Source organism: Cucumis sativus, chromosome 3, assembly GCF_000004075.3.
Source record: "Cucumis sativus cultivar 9930 chromosome 3, Cucumber_9930_V3, whole genome shotgun sequence".
Taxonomy (NCBI): domain Eukaryota; kingdom Viridiplantae; phylum Streptophyta; class Magnoliopsida; order Cucurbitales; family Cucurbitaceae; genus Cucumis; species Cucumis sativus.
In genome coordinates, this window is record NC_026657.2 from 23300556 (window position 1) to 23320851 (window position 20296).

The window sequence follows — 20296 nt, forward strand, 5'->3', positions numbered from 1 at the left end:
TTTCAAAAACGAAAAAAGTCCACAGTCTTACAAAAAAAATACCAAAAGTGTCTCAATCAATATGTGATTAATTATCTACACACAAACATAGTTCTTTTTCTAAACGATCATGATATGCGATCGTGTATGAAATGATACACGATTGCGTACCAAATCTAAAAAATCTTGATTTAAGATCGTGTAACAAGATCTTTTATATTTAGTACATGATCTTGTATCAATATGGTTTAGATTTGGTAGATATTGTGTACCCAAATCTAAACAATTGTGTACTAATGTCCCAACAAATTTTTATTAAGATTGTGTACCAAATATAAACATTTATAATTTATATTTGGTACACGATCTTATAGATTTTTTTTTATATTTGATACATCATCGTTTAGTTTTATAGGTTGTTGAAACTCTAGCTTGTCGTGGGTTGCCTTCAGTTAGCGTCGATCGACGAGATGAAGAGGGTTGAAGATCTGTGTATTTAGGCATTTTGTGCTTTTTCCAAGAGGAAGATAAGTTAGGGATTTGATATATATATATATATATATATATATATATATATTTAATAGATTATGAAACGAAAAGTTGGAGGAAAATTAAAAGAGATAAATTTTGGTAAAGTTTTAGCAACAATCTTATTTGTTGCTAAAATTATTTAACTTTTAGTGACATTATTTTCTGTGTTACTAATTCTTTTACTGGCGCACATTAAAAATATATTGTTAATAATTCTATTTTGTGACAATTTTTTATTTTTTTGTGTTTTTAAAATAACCCACTTAATAAACTTTTAAATTTTGTTATACTAACAGTAAACATTTTAGTGTTTTATTATATTTATGAAAACTAACGTATATAGTTTTATCTAACTACTTTCTATTTCTTTTAACCCTTTTTTTTTGTTACAAGATTCACTTCTTATCTAATTTTACTTCCATTTGTTATTTAGTAAAATTATTGTATATGCCAATATTGTTCATTCAAATTTCTTATATTTATTTGTAAATATATCCTATATCCATGATAGAATAGTGACAGAACCTACCAAACTAGAGAAGTAGTACTTATGTTTTATAAATATTTTGATTCATTAATACAAATTAAGGTTGCGTTATTTATTTATTTTATCGTTTTTTTAATTCATTTATTATTACTAAATGTTTTTTCTTTTAACTTGTTTATGCATGGGAAATAATACTCCTTTTCAATGCCTCCATATTACAATAACATTATTGTATCTAATTTATTTTTCTTAGACAATATCGATATATTCTAGTAACGACAACGCTAATATACATTTGCACGTAAAGTGCAATAGTAATATGAAGCTCTACGAGATTTAACTAATCTAATGCTATATAAGGCTTTAACAAACATTTTTTTAGGATTATTGATTACAACCTAACTATTGCAACTTCTTTGATTTTGTTTACTGTTGTCGTGGACATCCATCGCCGCAGTTAGATCTTGACCACTGCCATGGCCACCATGCATGTGGGTCTCTCATCACATGTCTTTAATTATGCTTTATTACCATTTTTGCTTTAGACACCATTTTTAACTTTAACGTTTTGTGATTGATAGTGTTTAAGGTTGACCTTCAACATGCATTGGATAAACCCTAGTCACATGGATTAATGAAGAAGATGTTCTTCTTCAACTAGTTTGCTGCCTAATTCTTACTGTGTTATCTACCAAACTTCAAGCACCATATACAGTGAATTTAAATTTTTTGCTTGACAGAGACTCTATTTGAATTATATATTCTTGTTTTTTAAGTTGTCTCTTTCCACTTTCGTTTATACTCAATTTGATTGTTTTGTATGTAATTCTGGCATTTATTGTGCGTGTAACGAAATTGAAAAGCTCATAAAGTTGATCATTTGTTTTTAATATTCCTGGTTTGCCCTTGCGGATTTGTTTTTTTAAATTTCAACTTCCATTTCTTCCCTTTTGCTTTCCATCTTCTTCCTTCCCTTTTTCTTTTATATATTTTTTTTGAAATCATGATCATCATTATTCTACAATTATTATCATTCTTTTTTTTCACTTCTTCAAATTCCTAGTTGGTAAATGATCTTCATCATGTCACATATATTTCCTCTTTCAGATCTACACGATCGTGCATCAAAGCTAAACGATTTTGGTTTAAGATGTGTACTAAATATAAAAGATCTTAAACAAAAATCGTTTAAATTTTGGTATACAATCGTGTTTGTACAAAAATTGTTTAGATTTTATACACGATCTGTTTAGCTCTTAGTATACGATCGTATACCAATATTTATTCGATCTTGATCCACGGTCATTTAAAATAAGAACTACGCATGTGTGTGGCTGATTAATTGTGGATTGATTGGAACAATTTTTTGTATTTTTTATTGTGGGCATGTGGACTTTTTTGTTTTCAAAATTGTTCTATATAGTATAAATATTTTATCGGTTCGTTTTATTTTCTATAAAAACTTTTTCTTTTTTTTTTTCATTCCTCAAAATCAAACTTTAAAATTTTGTTATTTATCTATTGGTCACCCCCTTCAAATTTTATATTGACTATCCCCTAACTGACTTTTTTTCAATTTTTACAATGAAGTTAGCAAAATTAAAATAATTGATACTAGAATATCAGGAGATAAGCATATTCAAGAGAACTGCATTTAAAATAGAGAAATCACATTAGGTACAACTTTAAAATGGGAATTTGCAAGCATGTCTTTCATACTTGAGATTTTGTAAACATGAAAAAAAGAAATAGTAAAAAAAAAAGGTATTTGAATTCAAGAACTCTGTTGACTTTGTATTCAAAAATTGCCCCAGTAGCTGGTAGTAAAATCAACATTTTTTCTTTCTTTTATATATCTGTGGTGGCACCAATTGAACAATAATGAATAAAACCATGGTTTCATTTTAGATAAAGGAAAAAAGCAGTTTAATCCAAGCCATCTCTGCCCAAATATGCTATGATTAATTGTCGTTTAATCCTTTCCTTCATCTTGTTTTGCATTCAACAAAATAGAGATTTTGTAACTTAACTGCATGGCATCTGACAATCAAAGAACAAACCCTTTGATATATACTTATCTTCCAGCTTCCTCCCTCCTTTAATTTCCACATCTCCTTTTCAATGAACGACATTGGTCCGCGGAGGAAATTTTCTATCCACCAAACTATTATTATTATACCTTTTAAAATGTTTTCAAACTTAATATTTTATATATCAAACTTCATCACCCTTTAGACTATGTTCAATTATTATTTAATTTGGGTTTAACTTTTCTATATTTTGTTGTACGCTAACTCGAAACAACCACTATATCTAATCATTGTTCACTTGCTAGTTGCCGACTGTGTATATCTAATCATCCTTCACTTGCTGGTTGCCGACTGCGGATTCCAACGTTTGTGGATTAATTTTGTGTGAGGATTGCAATGAAAAACCACAAGTTGTTCACAAACAAAAGTAGGTTCAAATCATATAGCTAGTGGTCAAGATATTACTTTTAGTGTCTACTTATCTGTTAGGCGTTATGATGGTTTGAGTAAAAGAATGTATAAAATAAACTGAAACTATTTACAATCATCTAGAGACTCATGCACAGTAGAATAAATTATATGCCAAGATGGAGGATTGGACGAACTAACTTGCCTTAAGGAGGTGGTGAAGGAAGGTCTCATATTATCATGCGAGCAAGCTATATGACTATTTCATTGCGATATAATTCATCAAGCTATCTTATGTTTAATGTGCACTCCTCTCGGAGTCGTTGAACGCCACACTTGAGTTTCCTTTCAGAATCCAAATGACTAGGATTGGCTAAATGGTTTATGTCTAGTAATAATTATTTATTCTACTTCGAGTGCTTCTCATTTAAGGACAACAACCTCTCGGCGTCTTAGTCCACACTTTTTTGTTTTTCAGAATACAAATGAAGGAAATCCTCTTGCAAGGTTGAGAAAACTCTTCCTTATGCATGTTAGCCATGTCCTTGCTACCCACCCTCTCGGGTAGTTGGCGACATACACTGACCACGTATGAAATGTAGCTTAGCTAACACATGAAGCAGTAGAAATACATACTACATAAAGAAAGTACATCGCAGACCTAACTACAAATAACATAATTAAAGACATATGAGCAGTAGAGACATGGATGGATTGAAGAGTGTATAAATATACATTATATTCGAGAATGAAGACCTCGGCCTTTATACAATATAACTAAATACAATGCAAAGAAATAATAAAATGGTAAGAGAAAGAAACTGAAATATATGTTAGGGGATGGGAAATTACTCTTCTCCTCTCAAACTCTAAGCTCTCACTTTACAATCTAATCGAAAAAGATGAAGAAGTATTGTACAATCGGTGGTTAGGCTAATCCTTACCATCGACCCTCTAGGTTTTAGTTCATGCAGGCTCCAAATTAGCTGATGCAAACTCCTTTAGTGGTCCATTGAGACCTCTCGCCCATACAGGTGCATATCTGGCCCATGCAGGCTCGCTTAGTGTGGTGGAGGATGAAGTACTTTTATATGTAGTTTTCAGTGAGAAAGTTCTAATCCTCTAAAACTGTCACTGCTGACTTTAGTTCTACGAAGTCACATCATTCCAACTACCGTTCTTGTCTTCTAGTGAGCCTTCTTCGTGTGATGACATGTTTCCTTGTCTGAAGATGTTATTCGCCAGGCGAGTTCCCACTGCATAGCTTGTGTGCAAGATGTTCTCTGTGATTACTCCTTCCTTCTTGTCCACTTATCCTGCATTTAAACATGACAAACGCGTAAAACATGCATGATACCTATGTAAGATGTATTTCTAAATACTTATGTATTTACAACGTAAGTAACACGCTTTGATCATCTTCTTATGCATTTTGACCTCATTATTTTAATAAAAGTGGTTGTAATAACATATATTTATACACGATATCACACCTCCAGCGTCAGAATTAATAATGTTTGTCCCCAAGCACCATTCCTCTCCAAAATTAAACTGATTCTTATTAAGAATTGGCTCCTTTAGTAACACACAGATACGTTAAAAGTTAAGAAACGGTGGATTGAACAGGAGTAAACATACAGTTATGTAAAAAAAAAAGAATATGAGACTTTGGCCACTCTACAATATAAAGAATACATACAATACAATAGAATAACAAAAATGGTATAGACAGAAGAATGGAAAATGCAATTACAAGTTTGGAGATTAAACACAAATTAAAGATTCTTTTCTTTTAGTCTAGACGATTAATCTCGAGGTAGCTTGCTCAGGATTTCTTTCTCTTTGTGCAACATCTTCACCAACCATTGGACTCTACTCTCATTTTCCCACATTTACAAAAGTTATTAGTTTAAAATATGAACCTAATTTAAAAAAACATCTCTTAATTTTGTGTAAGCATAGTTTTCAATAAAAATAGTGAAATATTAAAGAATTTTTATATTGTTTTTGTGCTAGCAATTAGTGGTGATTTAAAAAAAATTGAAAGGAAAGGTATAGAAATCATAATTGTGTTAAGTTAAGAAATATATGATCTGTGAATAAAAATTAGTATTTGTTTCTAAAAAGAAAATTAAGAAGTGGGATTTGGGCATTTATATATTATATTAATTCAAATGGATTTAGAAAATTGATGTTCAAGGAATTGTTTCCCAAACATGGGAATGAGCATATATCTCTTTATTATAATAAATCCACTCTCTTACACAACCCCCTCCCCTCTCACTCTCACCCTCTCTATCTCTTTTTTCCTTTTATCTTTTTAAATTTCCATTGGGTTTAATTATAGAGTCGGTTTCTTTCCCGACTTCTCTCGTCAAAATTTTGTTTTATCTCGATAAACTTTGATAGTTAATCTAAAGTTTGTTATATTTACAATTCGTTTTTCATTACTATATTAATGATCATGTTGTTCCTTGTTCCTTTATTAATCACTCGAATTTTCTCTTTTTAGAATAAACTAATACATATGTGTATAGCTATTGTGCTATGAAGATCACAAATTTGTTTAAAGTAATTTCAATATGTATAAATAATAGTAGATTTCAAATAAGTGAATACCCAGTACTAATTTAGATATTTTTTAGTTGGTTTTAAACCAAACCAAGCTATAATAATTATATATTATATTTTCAACTTGAATATACTTCATATACTCCCAACAAATATTTAAGTTATGTTTAAAATTAATTTGACACGGGTTAAAAGTGATAGTGGGAAAGAAATTTTAGTTCTTACGTTTGAAATTGGATACAAATTAACTTGAAGAATATCATGTTTACAATTACGAGACATTGAGTTAATCTTAACCTTTGAGATTGACTTCCAAAAGAATATGATACTTATTCTAATATCTAATATGGTCCTAAACTTTTTAGGGATGTTACATTTGGCTTATCAACATGAGTTGGTCAGCTGAGATGGTAAAATTTATCAGTTCAATGTTTCGTTCACTCCATCTTTAAATGTTTGTGGAATTGAGTTGGTTATTTTTATAAGCTTATCCCTACTCAACTTATTTTTCCACTTCTGATTTATATACTGATGCGTGTCTGCGTCGAGAGAGTCCTGAATTCTTGTAGTAGCAAAAGGAAAAGTCACAGCTTTTTCTCCTCCGAATTCTTCATCGAGCGTGCCTTATTTGAGTTTTATCTTTCTTCTTTCTCCGGATGTATTTCTATCGAGTGCCCTTTATTTTTTGAATCATGTTTTTCTCGGGGCATTCTCAGCCAACATTTTTCATCGAGCAAGTCATTTTTGGGGCAGCACATATAAAATCCCAACAATTTTAATATGCATAAATAATACTTAGATTTGAGAGAAATTATCAATTTTTACTCTAAACCTTGTGTATAATTGAATCACTTAGAACTCAAAAGAATAATAAACGTATCAAATTTTTTTAAGAAAGAAAATTTGGCCTAAAATTTCAAACAAGTGAATATCCCATGTGAGAGGTAACCATTTTAAAGTCATCAATGCATAATTTTACATGTTTATAAAACTTAATTGTTTAATCATAGGGTTGGATGTAATACTAAAAAGAGATTGTAGGAATAATTACAAAACAATTTTTCTTGTTGTTATGATAAAACTTAGAAGAATAAAAATACTAATTTAGATATATTTGAGTTAGTTTTAAACAAAATCAAGTTGAAAGAGACAAAAGTTATATATTAACTAGCTAAAACATATACTGCCAACCAATATTTGAGTTATGTTTAAAATTGATTTCACATGTGTTAAAAGTGGTAGTAAAAGAAATTTTAGTTCTTCTCACCGTTTGAAATTGAATACAAATTAACTTGAAGAAAATTGTGTTTGTGTTTTATAATTACATTAGCGTGAGCAATCGAGTTAATCTGAACTTTTGAAATTGACTTCCAAAAGAATATGATACTGACTTCTAGAAGAATATGATTCTTATTCTAATGTGATCATAAATTTTTTGAGATGTTACGTTTGACTTATCAACATGAGTTGGCTAGTTGAGTTAGCAAAGTTTATCAATTCAATATTTGGTCCACCCCAACTTTAAAGGTCGATGGAATTGAGTTGGTTATTTTTATAAACTTATCGCTACTCAACCCAGTTCTCCATTTTTAATGTTTTCAGTGACTTCACTATGTTGGTTATACCGATAACTCTCGTTATGCACTCCAACAACATACTTTGATCATGACCACCTTTGTTTGAGAATAAAATATAAAATTGAAATTATTAGTTTATAATATTGAATAGACAATAAAAGATTGTTTGAGAATAATCGAATCACTCTTATAGACGTACTTAGAAGGACTAACTTAGCCTAACTATTTTAATGAATATATTAACTTTCTATGTTAATAGCCCACTTATGCATGGCAACACCTGTGCATACTGAAGTATGTTATAAACTTATTAATTAGGATGAATAATATGTATTTTTTCTGCATAAAAAATGCTATAACTATATTGATAAAATTGTAAAATATAGTTTTATTTATTACGTTTACAAATAAGATTAGTGTTAAACATGTAGGAAAGTATACATGTAGTTGGTTGGACAAAATTTTAAATTAAAAAAAAATGCAAACTATTTTTAAAGTTAATTATCGTCAATAACTCAACTTTACATGCACCTGACAATGCGTTTGGGTCTTAAGAAAAGACGTAGAAAATTAATTCATGGATTAAACTCACGACCTCTTAATTTTAAGTATTGATCTTTTTATTACTAGGCCAATCTATAATTGTTTCTATGTTGCACTCTATGTATAGACAATTCAAGCTAACTCGCAACTTAACTTTAAATCCCATACACAAAACTATTATTATCAATATAGATAACTATTTTCAACTCAACTCAATCTAATATGTATTCAAAAAGCATCCGAATTTAGTTTAATTTTGATTTTTTGTTCTCTCAAACCATATTTAGTTTTGAATTTTTACGAAAGGTAGTTATTGATAATAGTATACTTATCGAAAAATAAGTCGTAAATATAAAGTAAATAATAAAGTACTTCTTGGGTAGAAACTTATACAAAAAAAAAGTTGGATGGAATAAGAATTTTATGGGGTTAGTCACAAATTATAAAAGCATGAGATTCTTTGAGAGTCAAATCTCAAAAGTTACATTTAGCAAGATTTTACGAAAATAAACTAATTGAAAACGTGATTTTCTTTTAAATTAATGTATAATTAATCTTACCAAACTCTAAAAAACAGTTAAAAGATTCTCCAATAATCTCGAAATCAGTCTCAAACACAATCTGAATTGCAGTAAAATGATAACAAGTATTGAATAAGTGTTAATGTGTTGAAGCAATCAATATATACATAATTGTAATAGGACTTTTATAGTCCTCAAATTATAATCCTAATGATAGTTAGGTGTAAAGCATACGAAAGTGTTACACAAAGTTAGAGAAAGAAAGAGCAAATGTTGATAGAAGAAAACAAGTAACAAATCTTCATTAAAAGAAAATAGAAAGGAAAAGTTTGTTGTCCAAATAGTCCATAATGGAAGAGCTAGCAAGAGAATAGAAACTTTCAGAGGTTTAAGGAAGCTTTTATTGGCATCAGATGCCAATATTTTCTTTAGAACAAAGACATCAAATGTAAAAAGAACACATGTGAATTATGATTGGAAATATATGCTTCTGGGTTTAATGTATACTGCAAAAATGAAAAGTTGTTCAAACATAGAGCAGTAGAATGTGTTTGATATCTAAGAATTTCAACTCTCTCTTTTTTGTTTTTGGAATTCAAATATTAGTGTTGTTGTTATTATTATTTAATAGAAATGTTTATAATATGAAATCTTAAAATTGAATGGTGAGAAGAGAGAAAGATGTCAGATATTCTTGGAACAGACATAAGATGCTTTGCCTGCCTCTTTATTTTCATATTTATTTTGCTTCTTCTTTCATTAAAGCTATTTGCTTTGCTATTATTGATTGATTCTTCTTGTATTTTAGTATTGATTTGAACACCAATAAATCCTGTCCCCTTCCTTTTCTCTTTCTAATCTAAATCTCCCTTTCAACTTTCACACCTTTTTTTTATTACATTCAGTCCCTCTAAATTCTTTCTTTCTTTTTTTTTTCTTTTTTTTCTTTTTCTAACTGTATTGTAACTATCATACCCCAAATTTCGCTTCAACTTATATCAATTACTCTTAACTTAAATTTTATGTTTAATTTTAGTACGCTCAATTACTTTTAACAAATTTTAAATTTAATCTTTTATGCTATTTATGGTAATTCTATTTGGAAAAAAATAGTTTTTTTTTTTATTATATGCTTTGGAAACATATTCATTTATTTTATTAAAATAATTATTTTGGTAAGAATTAAGTTGGATGACTAAATTTGAAGATGGACAAATTTCAATTTATAGACGAATATGTAGGGTGGATTTGTATCAATAAAAACTACAAATTAATAATATTGTATCAATTATAACCTAAACTTACAATTTAGATGATGAAGTTAAATAAATTTCAATTTAAATCCTCGACTATATTTAGTTGGGTTATAGTGGACAAAATTATTACAAATTTGGTTTTTAAAAATATATAAGAAAGGGAGATTGAAATTAAATACCAAAAAAGAAAGAAAAAAAAAAGAAAGTAAAGAGCAATAAGCTTAAACAAAAACTTGAATTTATTTAAAAAGTATTTCCTAAAGTGGAAGGAAAGAGCATCAAAAGATAGATGAGAAGACCAACTAATCTCAGTGTCTTATATTGTCTTTCTATTCTTCTCTTTGCTTAAAATAAATTTTAGGTTTAAAAATTGTTAATGCTGTGATGACCATCACCCAATTTTCTTTTCTGTCTTCTTCCTCCCTATTTCTCTCTCTTCTCTTCCTAAGTAATTATTGATATTGCAACCAACTTTGGGCATTGATGGGAATAGTAAAAGATGGTAGCTTTCTAAATCCAATTCTAAACCCATTTTCTTGGAAGTTTCTGTTTGTCATATTATGGCAAAATGGGAACTTCACTTCTCTTTCTTTCCACTATTAATTCACTCCCTCCACTCTCTCTCTCCCTCTCTCTGTTCAATTTGGAGTAAGAAATGAGAAAACAAAACTCCCTTACAAAACCTCTAAATTCATTTGCTTTTTTCTTTATATTTTTTAATCCAATCTTACTCCTTAATCAAAAAAGGGTTTAGGGAAATGAAAATTTTGGGTATAATTAACTAAATTGCTTTTGGGATTTCATATTCCTCCCAAAGCTTTCCATCAAAACTTCTTTCATCTACTTCTGTTCTACTACCACATACATACACACACACCCCAACCAGTGTCCTCCTGTCTCTTTTATATCATCCAACCATTCTCTATCCCCTTCACTCTCTATTTTCTATTTCTTTTTTTAATTCAAAAAGCGAAAAGACCCATTTGAAGACTTGGGTATGTTCAATTGGAGAGAAGCAGCAGGCAGAAATCCAACAAGTCTTGTTTATGGATTGGGGTTGGGGAAAGTTTTCTGGAGAACCCATTTTTCCTGAAAACAAACAGAATCCTCCCTCCACTTTCTCTGACTCGATTGGCTCCAACAAGGGTTCCAGTCAAGAAAGTTCTTCCTCTCATGGATCCTCTAAAAGGACTCGATTACTCCATGCCAACCAAAACCAGACGTGTTTGGTCGATGGATGTGACACTGACCTCACCAATTGCAAGGATTATCATCGACGCCATAGGGTATGCGATTCTCACTCCAAAACCCCTGTTGTGATGGTTAGAGGAGAGGAGAAACGATTCTGTCAACAGTGTAGCAGGTAAAAACAACCAAAAATAATTGATGGATTTTTGTTTCTTTTGTTTGGATTTTGCCCCAAAATGTATGGTTTGTTGATTGTTCTTGAGTAAAAGTATTGTAGATTCCATTCGCTTGGTGAGTTTGATGAGGTGAAGAGGAGCTGTAGGAAGCGGCTTGATGGCCATAATCGACGTCGGAGGAAGCCTCAGCCTGAATCACTGTTTATGAGTTCAAGTGATTTTCTGTCAAATTGTAAAGGTTAGCAACTGATTTTTGTTTCGAAATATACCATAGAAATGTGTTGATTGATGGATGTGGTTGTTTGGAGGGGGGAAACTAAAAAGGAAACAAAAAATGATTCATGATTGTTGTTGTGATTTGTAAAATTGGGTTATCCTTCTCAAATCCATAGGTCCAATTGTGCTGCAGTTCAGTGATCAACAGATTCATCATGTGTCCGAGGAAATTGGTAGGAGTTTATGGCCTGTTAGGACTGAAGGTGAAAAGAAATCTTCAATGGTTCCATCAAATTCCTCTGCTTACTTCAGTTATGGAAGAGGAGATAACAAAGAGTTGCCATTTTTCCTGCATAAAAATGGCAAAAGACAAAGCAAGCAAATAGTTTCTTCTCAGCTGTCTTTCAATCAGCAACTTCCTAATGTAATCTCTCAGGGTAGTGAGGTGGACAACCAGAAACCAGTGACCACCGATACTTCGCCCGAGGATTCGGGTTGTGCTCTCTATCTTCTGTCATCACGCACAGTGCAAGCTCACTCGGATGCTGGCTTGAGCTCTTTGGTTCAGTCCCATCTGAGTGTTCCAGTCCAAACTCATGAGACTGAGCTGCATTTCAGTAGTCTAAGTGACTTCTCTGGCTCCTTTGACTCTAAGGACAAGCCTGTTTCTTCTCAGTTGGGTCTTGAAATGGAGGAAGAATCTGATGGTTTGTTCCAAAGTGAGGCTCCCCATAAGTTTCCCATTTCTTGGGAGTAGTTTGCTTCAACAAACTTGTCTGTTTTATTTTTATGGCTTTAGTCCAAGACTTGCTTTTGAATCTGAACTTCTGTGTTTTGTGATTGTAGACAGCAAATGTATTTTGCTGGTTTGTTTTCTCAGTTTCCGTAACTGCTTTGACATTATCATTTACACTAGGATTCACCTCATTGGGAGCACGTTACAATATCTTCGTGCCATTTTGTAACACCTACGGTGAGGGATCCTAGTGATGAATTATCGTTCTGTTCATCTTTTAGACTTGCTTCTTGAATCATGTTTTCTTCAAGTCTCTGTGTTCTTACACATCCTTGATCATTTTGAGTCTTGATGCTGGATTTTTATACTTTGTGATGAATGTCATCTTTAAGCTAGTTGAGTCTATGGGATTTCGTTAAATGGTTTTACTTGGTAGTATCATTTTAAATATTGATGTTTTCAAATCATTTCATCATTCTACTGACTTAGTTATCAAGTCCTGCATAAAGAACTGCCGATTAGTTATCCCCTTCTTCCTCTTATGAGAAGTTAGCTTGGTAAGCAGCACATACTGAACCAACATTTCCCATTTATAGTAGGTATTTAAAAATTAATATTTGAATCCTACTTTGACTTTAAAGATATATATTTTGTCCCTTCATTTGTTTTGATCAGTGTATGGTACTAATGAAACATAAATTTCAGTACCTACGACTTTCAGAAGATGGTTGTTTTGGTCCCTTTATTTCATTGTTAGTCATCATTTCAATTTAATTCTTGAATACTCTTAAGATGAGAACTAGGTCCCTTGTTTTTGGCCGGAATAGTACTACTACTACTACTACTACTACCCTTTGTTGTCCCTCAGTAGAGCAAGTCCAAATAGCAACAAGATGGGCAATTAATTGATCGATAAGAATAATCGCAGTGGATGGTTGATAGTGGTAGCCTTGTCCTGGAGGCTGCTTGCTGTCGTAACCTTTTCTCATAGTGTATGTGAGAAAAAAGTGACTTAACCTTTTTTGTTGAGATAGATGTTATTCCAAAGAAAGCTGAGTGTACCTTTAGTTTGTTGTCCCTTGGTAGCTTAGTGAAATGGATATTTGGATTTTTCAAACAGGAATTTTCGAGATATCTATATTGCATTTATTTTATATGCAGTTGTCTCTCATTTACCTATGAATAAGCTCTTTTTTAATTGTGTGAGACAAATTTATTTTCAGTTAAAATCAAAAGGATTTTTGTCAAAAGTTTAACCAACCAAATATTTGTATACAACAATTCTGCAAACGCAAAAGACTCACAAATTTACAATAAAAAATACAAAAAATACACGATTATTTGGTACACAATCATTTACATTTGGCCACATGATCGTTTAGGTTTGATTAAATTTAAACAATTTTTTTAAAGATCTTTTGTATTTAGTACACAACCTTAAACTAAATAACACTAATAGAAAAGTACAAGATCTTTTATTGATTAAAAACAAAGATCATTTCAATAGAATATATAGACACAATGGAAATGGAATAGGAAAATGAAAGGAGAAGAGAAGAAATAAATAAACAAAAAAGAATGACAAACCTGAAATATTTTTTGAAAATAATTAATTTTATGAATTTTTTTATTTTATTATGCATAGTAAATATTTTGGTATGTGTTATATGTTATATTTACGGAAATTAATCAAATCCAAAGTGAAATCTTCAATTTATTTTACTTTTTCCACAAGAAATATTTAGAAATTTAACAGTCTTATTTTAAAATAAGTTTTAAGTATTTCAAATCAAATCTAAATCTAAATTGATATTTAATATCATTTCATACTATAAAAATTTCAAAACAATATAAGCCGACTCGTTTTCCAAAAAGAAAAAAAAAATGTAAAACTATTAGAAGTGGAATTGAAAGCAATAAAAAATTAAATTATTAAATGAAAGACAATAAAATGTTGTATAAAATCATCGAAATAATACATTATCTCAAGACATTCCTATTTTGAAAACTACATAAACCTAGGGAGACATAAATACTCTAAGATATCCTTATAATTTTTTTCTAAAAAAGAAATATAGCTATTTAAAAATGTCAAGACATCTATAAATTCAATCCTTTTTTTTTTTTGGAAAAAAAATTGTGCTAGGTTTAGGGAAAATAATAGAAACAAACACTTAAACAAAAATAGAGTAAAAAACTTGAAAATACAGAAAGCTTGAAATGCAAGAGAAGCATATGCCAAATTGAGGGAGTCATTATTTGAGAGATGACAACAAGAGGAATTTGGTGGGGCCATTGGGTAGGTTTGAAGTATTTATTCAAAAAAACAAAAGAAAATCTCTCTTAATGGAGAAAAGGAAAGAGTGAGCTGAGATAAGAGTATGGAAAATGAAATATGGGTCCCTACCCTAATCTCCTACAATAAATAATAAAAAACAAACAAATATTTCTATTAAATCCAATCGTGGCACTAAAATAAACCACATAGGGTAACACTCCCTAGCCAATAAATAAATATCCACTCAACATTCCCCATCAGTTCTTGTTCTATAGATAGAGACTGAATTTATAGCAGGATCAAAGAGAATCATTTATAAAATCTCAAATATCAAAAATCATATCTACTTTTTACTTTTATTCTATGAAATGAAACACCACTAATCTTTGTAACAAACAGGATTGGATTGTATTAGATGGCTAAGGCTGGTCTCTAGTTTTGACATAATGATACTAAATATGGAATTGAACAGGGGAAGTTGCATAATTTCTAAAACACTAATTTTGACAGGAAACAATTTCCTTGTCTGTCTATCTCAACAAGGCAGACATAATTATAATAATAAAAAATGTAGTCAATGTAATGCTATAAAGTCAGACAGCAATTATCCTTTGCACTGGGGGCAGTGCCAACACCTCTGATTATTATGGGTCATTCCATTGAATAAATTAGGTTCAATAACTTACCACAATCAGGCGTGTAAATGAGAACAGATCACCCTCCTTTCACTGCAGATCTTGGGCTGTCTTACAAGTCAAGAATGACAGAAGGACAATATATATTAGTATGTATCAGCCAAGCCATTTAACTCAATCATATAAAACAATACTCTTCCATTAAAAATATAAGGATTTAAAGATATCTTGTTTAACAAACTAGGGTTTCTATGTAACCAAAAGTGGTCATTATTTTTCATCTTGGTCAAAGGGATCAGATACTAAACTGGGATGGAAAGGAACAGTAAAAAGTAAAGAGACTTTTTTGTGTTGTGAAATGGACAACAAAACTTGGGTGAGTGGGGAGAGATTGACTTAATAAAAGATTTACATTGCTAAATAACCAATATTGACATTAGTGCTTGTCATCCTTGGGAATATCTTTCTGAGAAGTCTTGGACTCCAGCTCCTTGGTTGTGTTCTCCACAGCCCTGAAAGAACAACACCACAATCGTATGCACATTATAAAAAGTATGGCCTATACAAGGTGCACCAGCCTGTTGCATTCACATGCCAAAATGCATTTATTTTTCTATGAAAATCGCCATAAGCTTAATATCTTTTCTTCTCCTACTACTTTTTTATTTATATCTGTCATATTTTTAACTCATCAATTCGAATGAGTTTTAAAAATTTTCTGGCCAAACATAACTACACAGAATTAAACTTGCTAATATTCTGTTGCTGGATCTAATACCATAAAATAATTTAATTAATTAATTAAAATAAGGAAATAAATATGAGATGCTAGAGGCACGAGAAGTATGCTAATAGGAAACAGATTTCCCAGTCCGTATTCTAAAGAAAGAAGGCAGAGGAAGAACTTTTAAGTGAACGTTAGTTTCGAGTATGGTAGGGACTATCAGGACATTTTATAATGACACAGACAATAGAAAGGACATCTGAGAGAACCGAGGGCGGCCAACTAATTAGATGGAAGCAACTAGAATGAGCACTACGAGGAGGAGGATTCCAAGACTCTTGAAAGTCTAGGTAGCCTGTAATTTTCATAAAAGAAAACCAATAAACTGATGCAGTAAAAAATACATTTCCCGTTAGGCTTTGGTTTTGGAGTTTCATTATTACTTTATTCTCACGTCCTTTACTTTGTACGGACCTATGTGACAAAATAAATTGGGCAACATAACAAATTAGTTTACACCAAAAGCATATTCCATGAACCAATTTGGCATCCCCTTGTACACTTGATCAAGATTCAAGAAAAGTACCTGAACTATAAAGGGGAGAATTTTTTTGAAAAGGATACGAGTATCACTATCACTAATATATAGAAAAATAGAGAGACAGAGCTCAATGTACATGAGGTTTATACAAAGAGCAAAAAATGGAGGATCAGTAGGAGCACTCGATCATCTCAACCTGGTTTACACCCCATAGCACCCTCATCACATCCAAGAAGGGAAAATAAAACCCTTAAACTAGGATCCTATTCCCAATACAAGAACAAAACAAATTGCAAAGAGCCACAAATACAAGGCCAAAACTAAAGATACATAATCTGTCCAAAAACAAAACATAAAACAAAGGCAGCAGCCAAGAACAAAGAAGAATAATCCTTGATTGAGCAAAAAAACTGGTTGATGCATAAGGCTGATCCGGAAGGTATAAAACAATAACATTAGAGGGATGATAGACCAGTCCAGTCAATCAATCAATCAAGGTATAAAACAATAACATTAGAGGGAAGGTATAAAACAATAACATCCGGAAGGTATAAATTAGACTCTCTAGCTCATCTCTTTTCACAGCAAGCCTACTCCAAAACTACGACTGGTTTAGTTTAGAAGGAGTTTCTCATGGAAACGACGGCAAGAAAATCTTTGAAATGCAAAAAGGTGCCACAAAATTAAGGAACTGTAACCTTCATTTTTCAACCATATCTTTACTTTCTTCCTTCCTTAGCGTTCTTGCCAACACTCACACCCCATATTCTCTATCTTTTGTAATCTCCACTTAAACAACTTCTTACCAAGGGAAATATTTTCTTATTTAGAAATACATGTTCATTTCATTTATAACGGTTGGAAATTAGGGGCTAGTGGAGTGTTTGCAAATCCCCAAGATTATTTGTGTAATTTATTGTACTATTTCCATTTTTGTTAGGGCTTATTATGGCCCATATTTATTCTTCCCTCTTGTACTCTTTTAATTATTAGAAAATAATAAGAAAGACTTCTATCATGGTTTTTTCTCCCTGTATACCATGTGCTCTCTTCTTCTTTCTTTTTCAATACTAACTATCCGTGACTTTGGCCATGCCCTTTAAATCCCCCTACTGAACAAGTTGACTATCAACCCTCCCTTCAAAGAAACATTTATATCTCCACCTCTTATCATGACCCAGAGCTTTACTTTTATTCATGAAATGCTTATACTCTCCCAATCTTCCTAATCCACTCCTTATTTATTTATTCATGTTTATAAAAAAAACTTTCATTAAAAAAAACATGAAAGAATACAAGAACATACAAAAAATAAGCCCACCAAAAAAACACTCCTACTAAACAAAGGGGTTCCAACTAAGTAAAATGTCACTAAGAGAATAATTACAAAAAAGCTTCCGAATCAAAGTCCAAAGGGACAAATGAAACCTAACTAAGGACAAAACCTCACAAGGGTCCCTATCCCTACCTCTGAACACTCTATGGTTCCTCAATCATTGCACATACGCCCTTTGCCCAGCAACCCAAACATCAAACTCATGTAGGAAGCAACTCTACACAGTCCGTGCTTACTAATAGTTACAAAGGAGAGAAGGAAGAAGGAAAAAACAAACGTCATAACAGAACACATCTGCCCATCTCCTGAGCTTAACTTGATCGTTGTTAATCCCCAAAATTTGGCACTTCCATTAGTTTTAAGAATGGATATGACCTCAAAGAACCTCACCATATGATTAAGGATCAAGAAGGAATCCTCGTTGCTCGAGCAGAACAACATCATATCATCAACAAACTGAAGATGTGACAAGGCCACCTCATACAAACCAAACCTAAAAGGCTCAATAATGTTTCCTTCCACCCCCTTTAAAATAAGTCAACTTACAACATCCATGACAAGTAAGAAAAAGAACAGAGACCGAGGATCACCCTATTGCTCTCCTTATTATCAAAACATGATATTAACTTTCCAACTATAACTACCAGTCTACCACAGCATCAATATAATTAAGTTGGGGAGAGCAATACTCGTGTGCGTCCTTAAATTAAGTACCCACAACATCTACTCCGAGACCTTTATCAAATTAAGATACACCTGGTGTATATCTGTAAATCCCTAATTTATACTCCATAACCAAGGAGTGGAGCTAAAGTCAGAGTGAAACAAAACATGTCGTTGGTTCTCTTCATTAGCTTTACAAAGTGCACACCAGTTGGAAAAAGGAAATGCCCCATTTATCAAGACACGTTTTCTGTAATTCCAAAATGATGGAGGTGTTCACGGCTTCAAAACCACAAAATCGATGAAGTAAAACTTTAACTTTTTGTGGGATCTTTCCATTCCATACCAATCCCAACCTTAATGGATTCCTCTTGAAAACCTCCTCTTTCTTGGTCAATTTCTGAAACGTGACTAGTTGAGGAACATTCAGATGATTCAAGAGTCATACATATATACCCTCCTTGTTCCTAGCTCTTTTCTAGCAACTCCATCATATTTGCTTGCTTCTTTTAAGAAATATCATCTCACAGAAATTTTCGAGGAATTTACTTCTCATGCAAAAACCCTTTACAGTAAAGGTATTCATCTGCCAGAGCTGCTACATTTTAAAAACTCCAAAATCTACACATCAGCAGCTGATTCTTTCTCATCTATTGTCACAAGAAGAAATCCTGGAATCATTTCCCACTAAAAATAGTTAGCCCATAAGTCTAAACGTGAAGATGTTTCTACTAGCAACCATCTCTCTTCACCTTTGTAGCCTCACCCATCCAACACCAACTTTTCCTCTAGTAATTTAAAGCTACAAATCCGCGACGTCTAGAAATAACCTTAACCCAGGAGAACTTCATTTCTAATTATAAACATTTCCAACTCCTCACGTGAATCGAAGTTGGTCTCTAATTTTCCCAATATCTTTATGGCTCTCCAAATGACATTTCCACTAAAGCGTGCCCCCAATACTTTATTGGCCACTCGCTGAACAACCAAAACAATCGTCCATCATAGTGATTCTCTCACTTTCCACATTAATCCCAGAAAGTTCAGATTTACTCAAACATCCACATGGCTGTACCCAAAATGAATTCAAACCAGGTTTTCTTTTGGTTAACAATACACCCAGCAATATAACGGAATTGCAACCCCAAACTAAGAAATTATACAAATCCGGACATGAATCGTCCGATGGCCTGCGCATTAGATTCCTAAGGCACGTAATCGATTCCAACCATAATCAATTGCTGCGGTCTACAAATTCAGTTCCAATACCAGTATTATGCAGGAATGTTAAAAGAAAAAAATACGAAAAAAACAACCAAGTGTATTAAGAATAAATAGAAAATTACTTGGATTCCTCTTCAAGCCACTTGCGAATGTGCTTGACGTTGCGCCTGAAGATTGAAGCCGATTGCTTCACATCGCTCCTCAAAAGAAGAACCACGGCGCTAACGCCGGCCACCGTCAAGATAAAATTGGTTAAAGCCATGAATTTGAATCCTTCAGCCTTAAGTTGAGTACAATTCGAGCTTGTGGACGCCGGTTGGTTACTGGTGTTCCGAATGCATATGCTGACCTGCTTCAATCGTTGTTCCCGTTTAGCTGATTAAAGAAGACGATGGCCTAATGGGCTTTTAGGGATTTGTGATTATTCATTTAAAGCAATTTGGGCCCATCACAAGCCCCAACTCTAGAAAAGCCCAGAGTTCTTTGTTTAATATCGCGGCTCACCGTTAGATAAAATGAAATGTTATCGGCAAGAATGGCAAATTATAAGTTTTAGTTTCCAAAAATAACAAAAATAATTTTAGATCGTTAAAATAACAAAACATACAAGATATAAAGATTAAAAAATTTATCATTAATAGAAAGCTTCACCTGTTCATATTTCTCTTATTGTTCT

General features: G+C 32.0%; 2 protein-coding genes across 2 annotated transcripts; one reads left to right on the forward strand and one right to left on the reverse strand.

Moving 5' to 3' along the window:
• Positions 1-10543: 10543 nt before the first annotated feature.
• On the forward strand, positions 10544-12544 carry LOC101219589 (squamosa promoter-binding-like protein 13A). The gene is made up of 3 exons (XM_004147965.3): positions 10544-11266; positions 11369-11505; positions 11660-12544. Exons 1-3 carry the CDS (start codon positions 10950-10952, stop codon positions 12238-12240), a joined length of 1035 nt encoding a protein of 344 aa, XP_004148013.1. The 5' UTR covers positions 10544-10949; the 3' UTR covers positions 12241-12544.
• Positions 12545-15306: 2762 nt separating this feature from the next.
• On the reverse strand, positions 15307-20008 carry LOC101219831. The gene is made up of 2 exons (XM_011653249.2): positions 19743-20008; positions 15307-15644 (listed from the first exon to the last, which is right to left on the reverse strand). Exons 1-2 carry the CDS (start codon positions 19880-19882, stop codon positions 15569-15571), a joined length of 216 nt encoding a protein of 71 aa, XP_011651551.1. The 5' UTR covers positions 19883-20008; the 3' UTR covers positions 15307-15568.
• Positions 20009-20296: the final 288 nt, after the last annotated feature.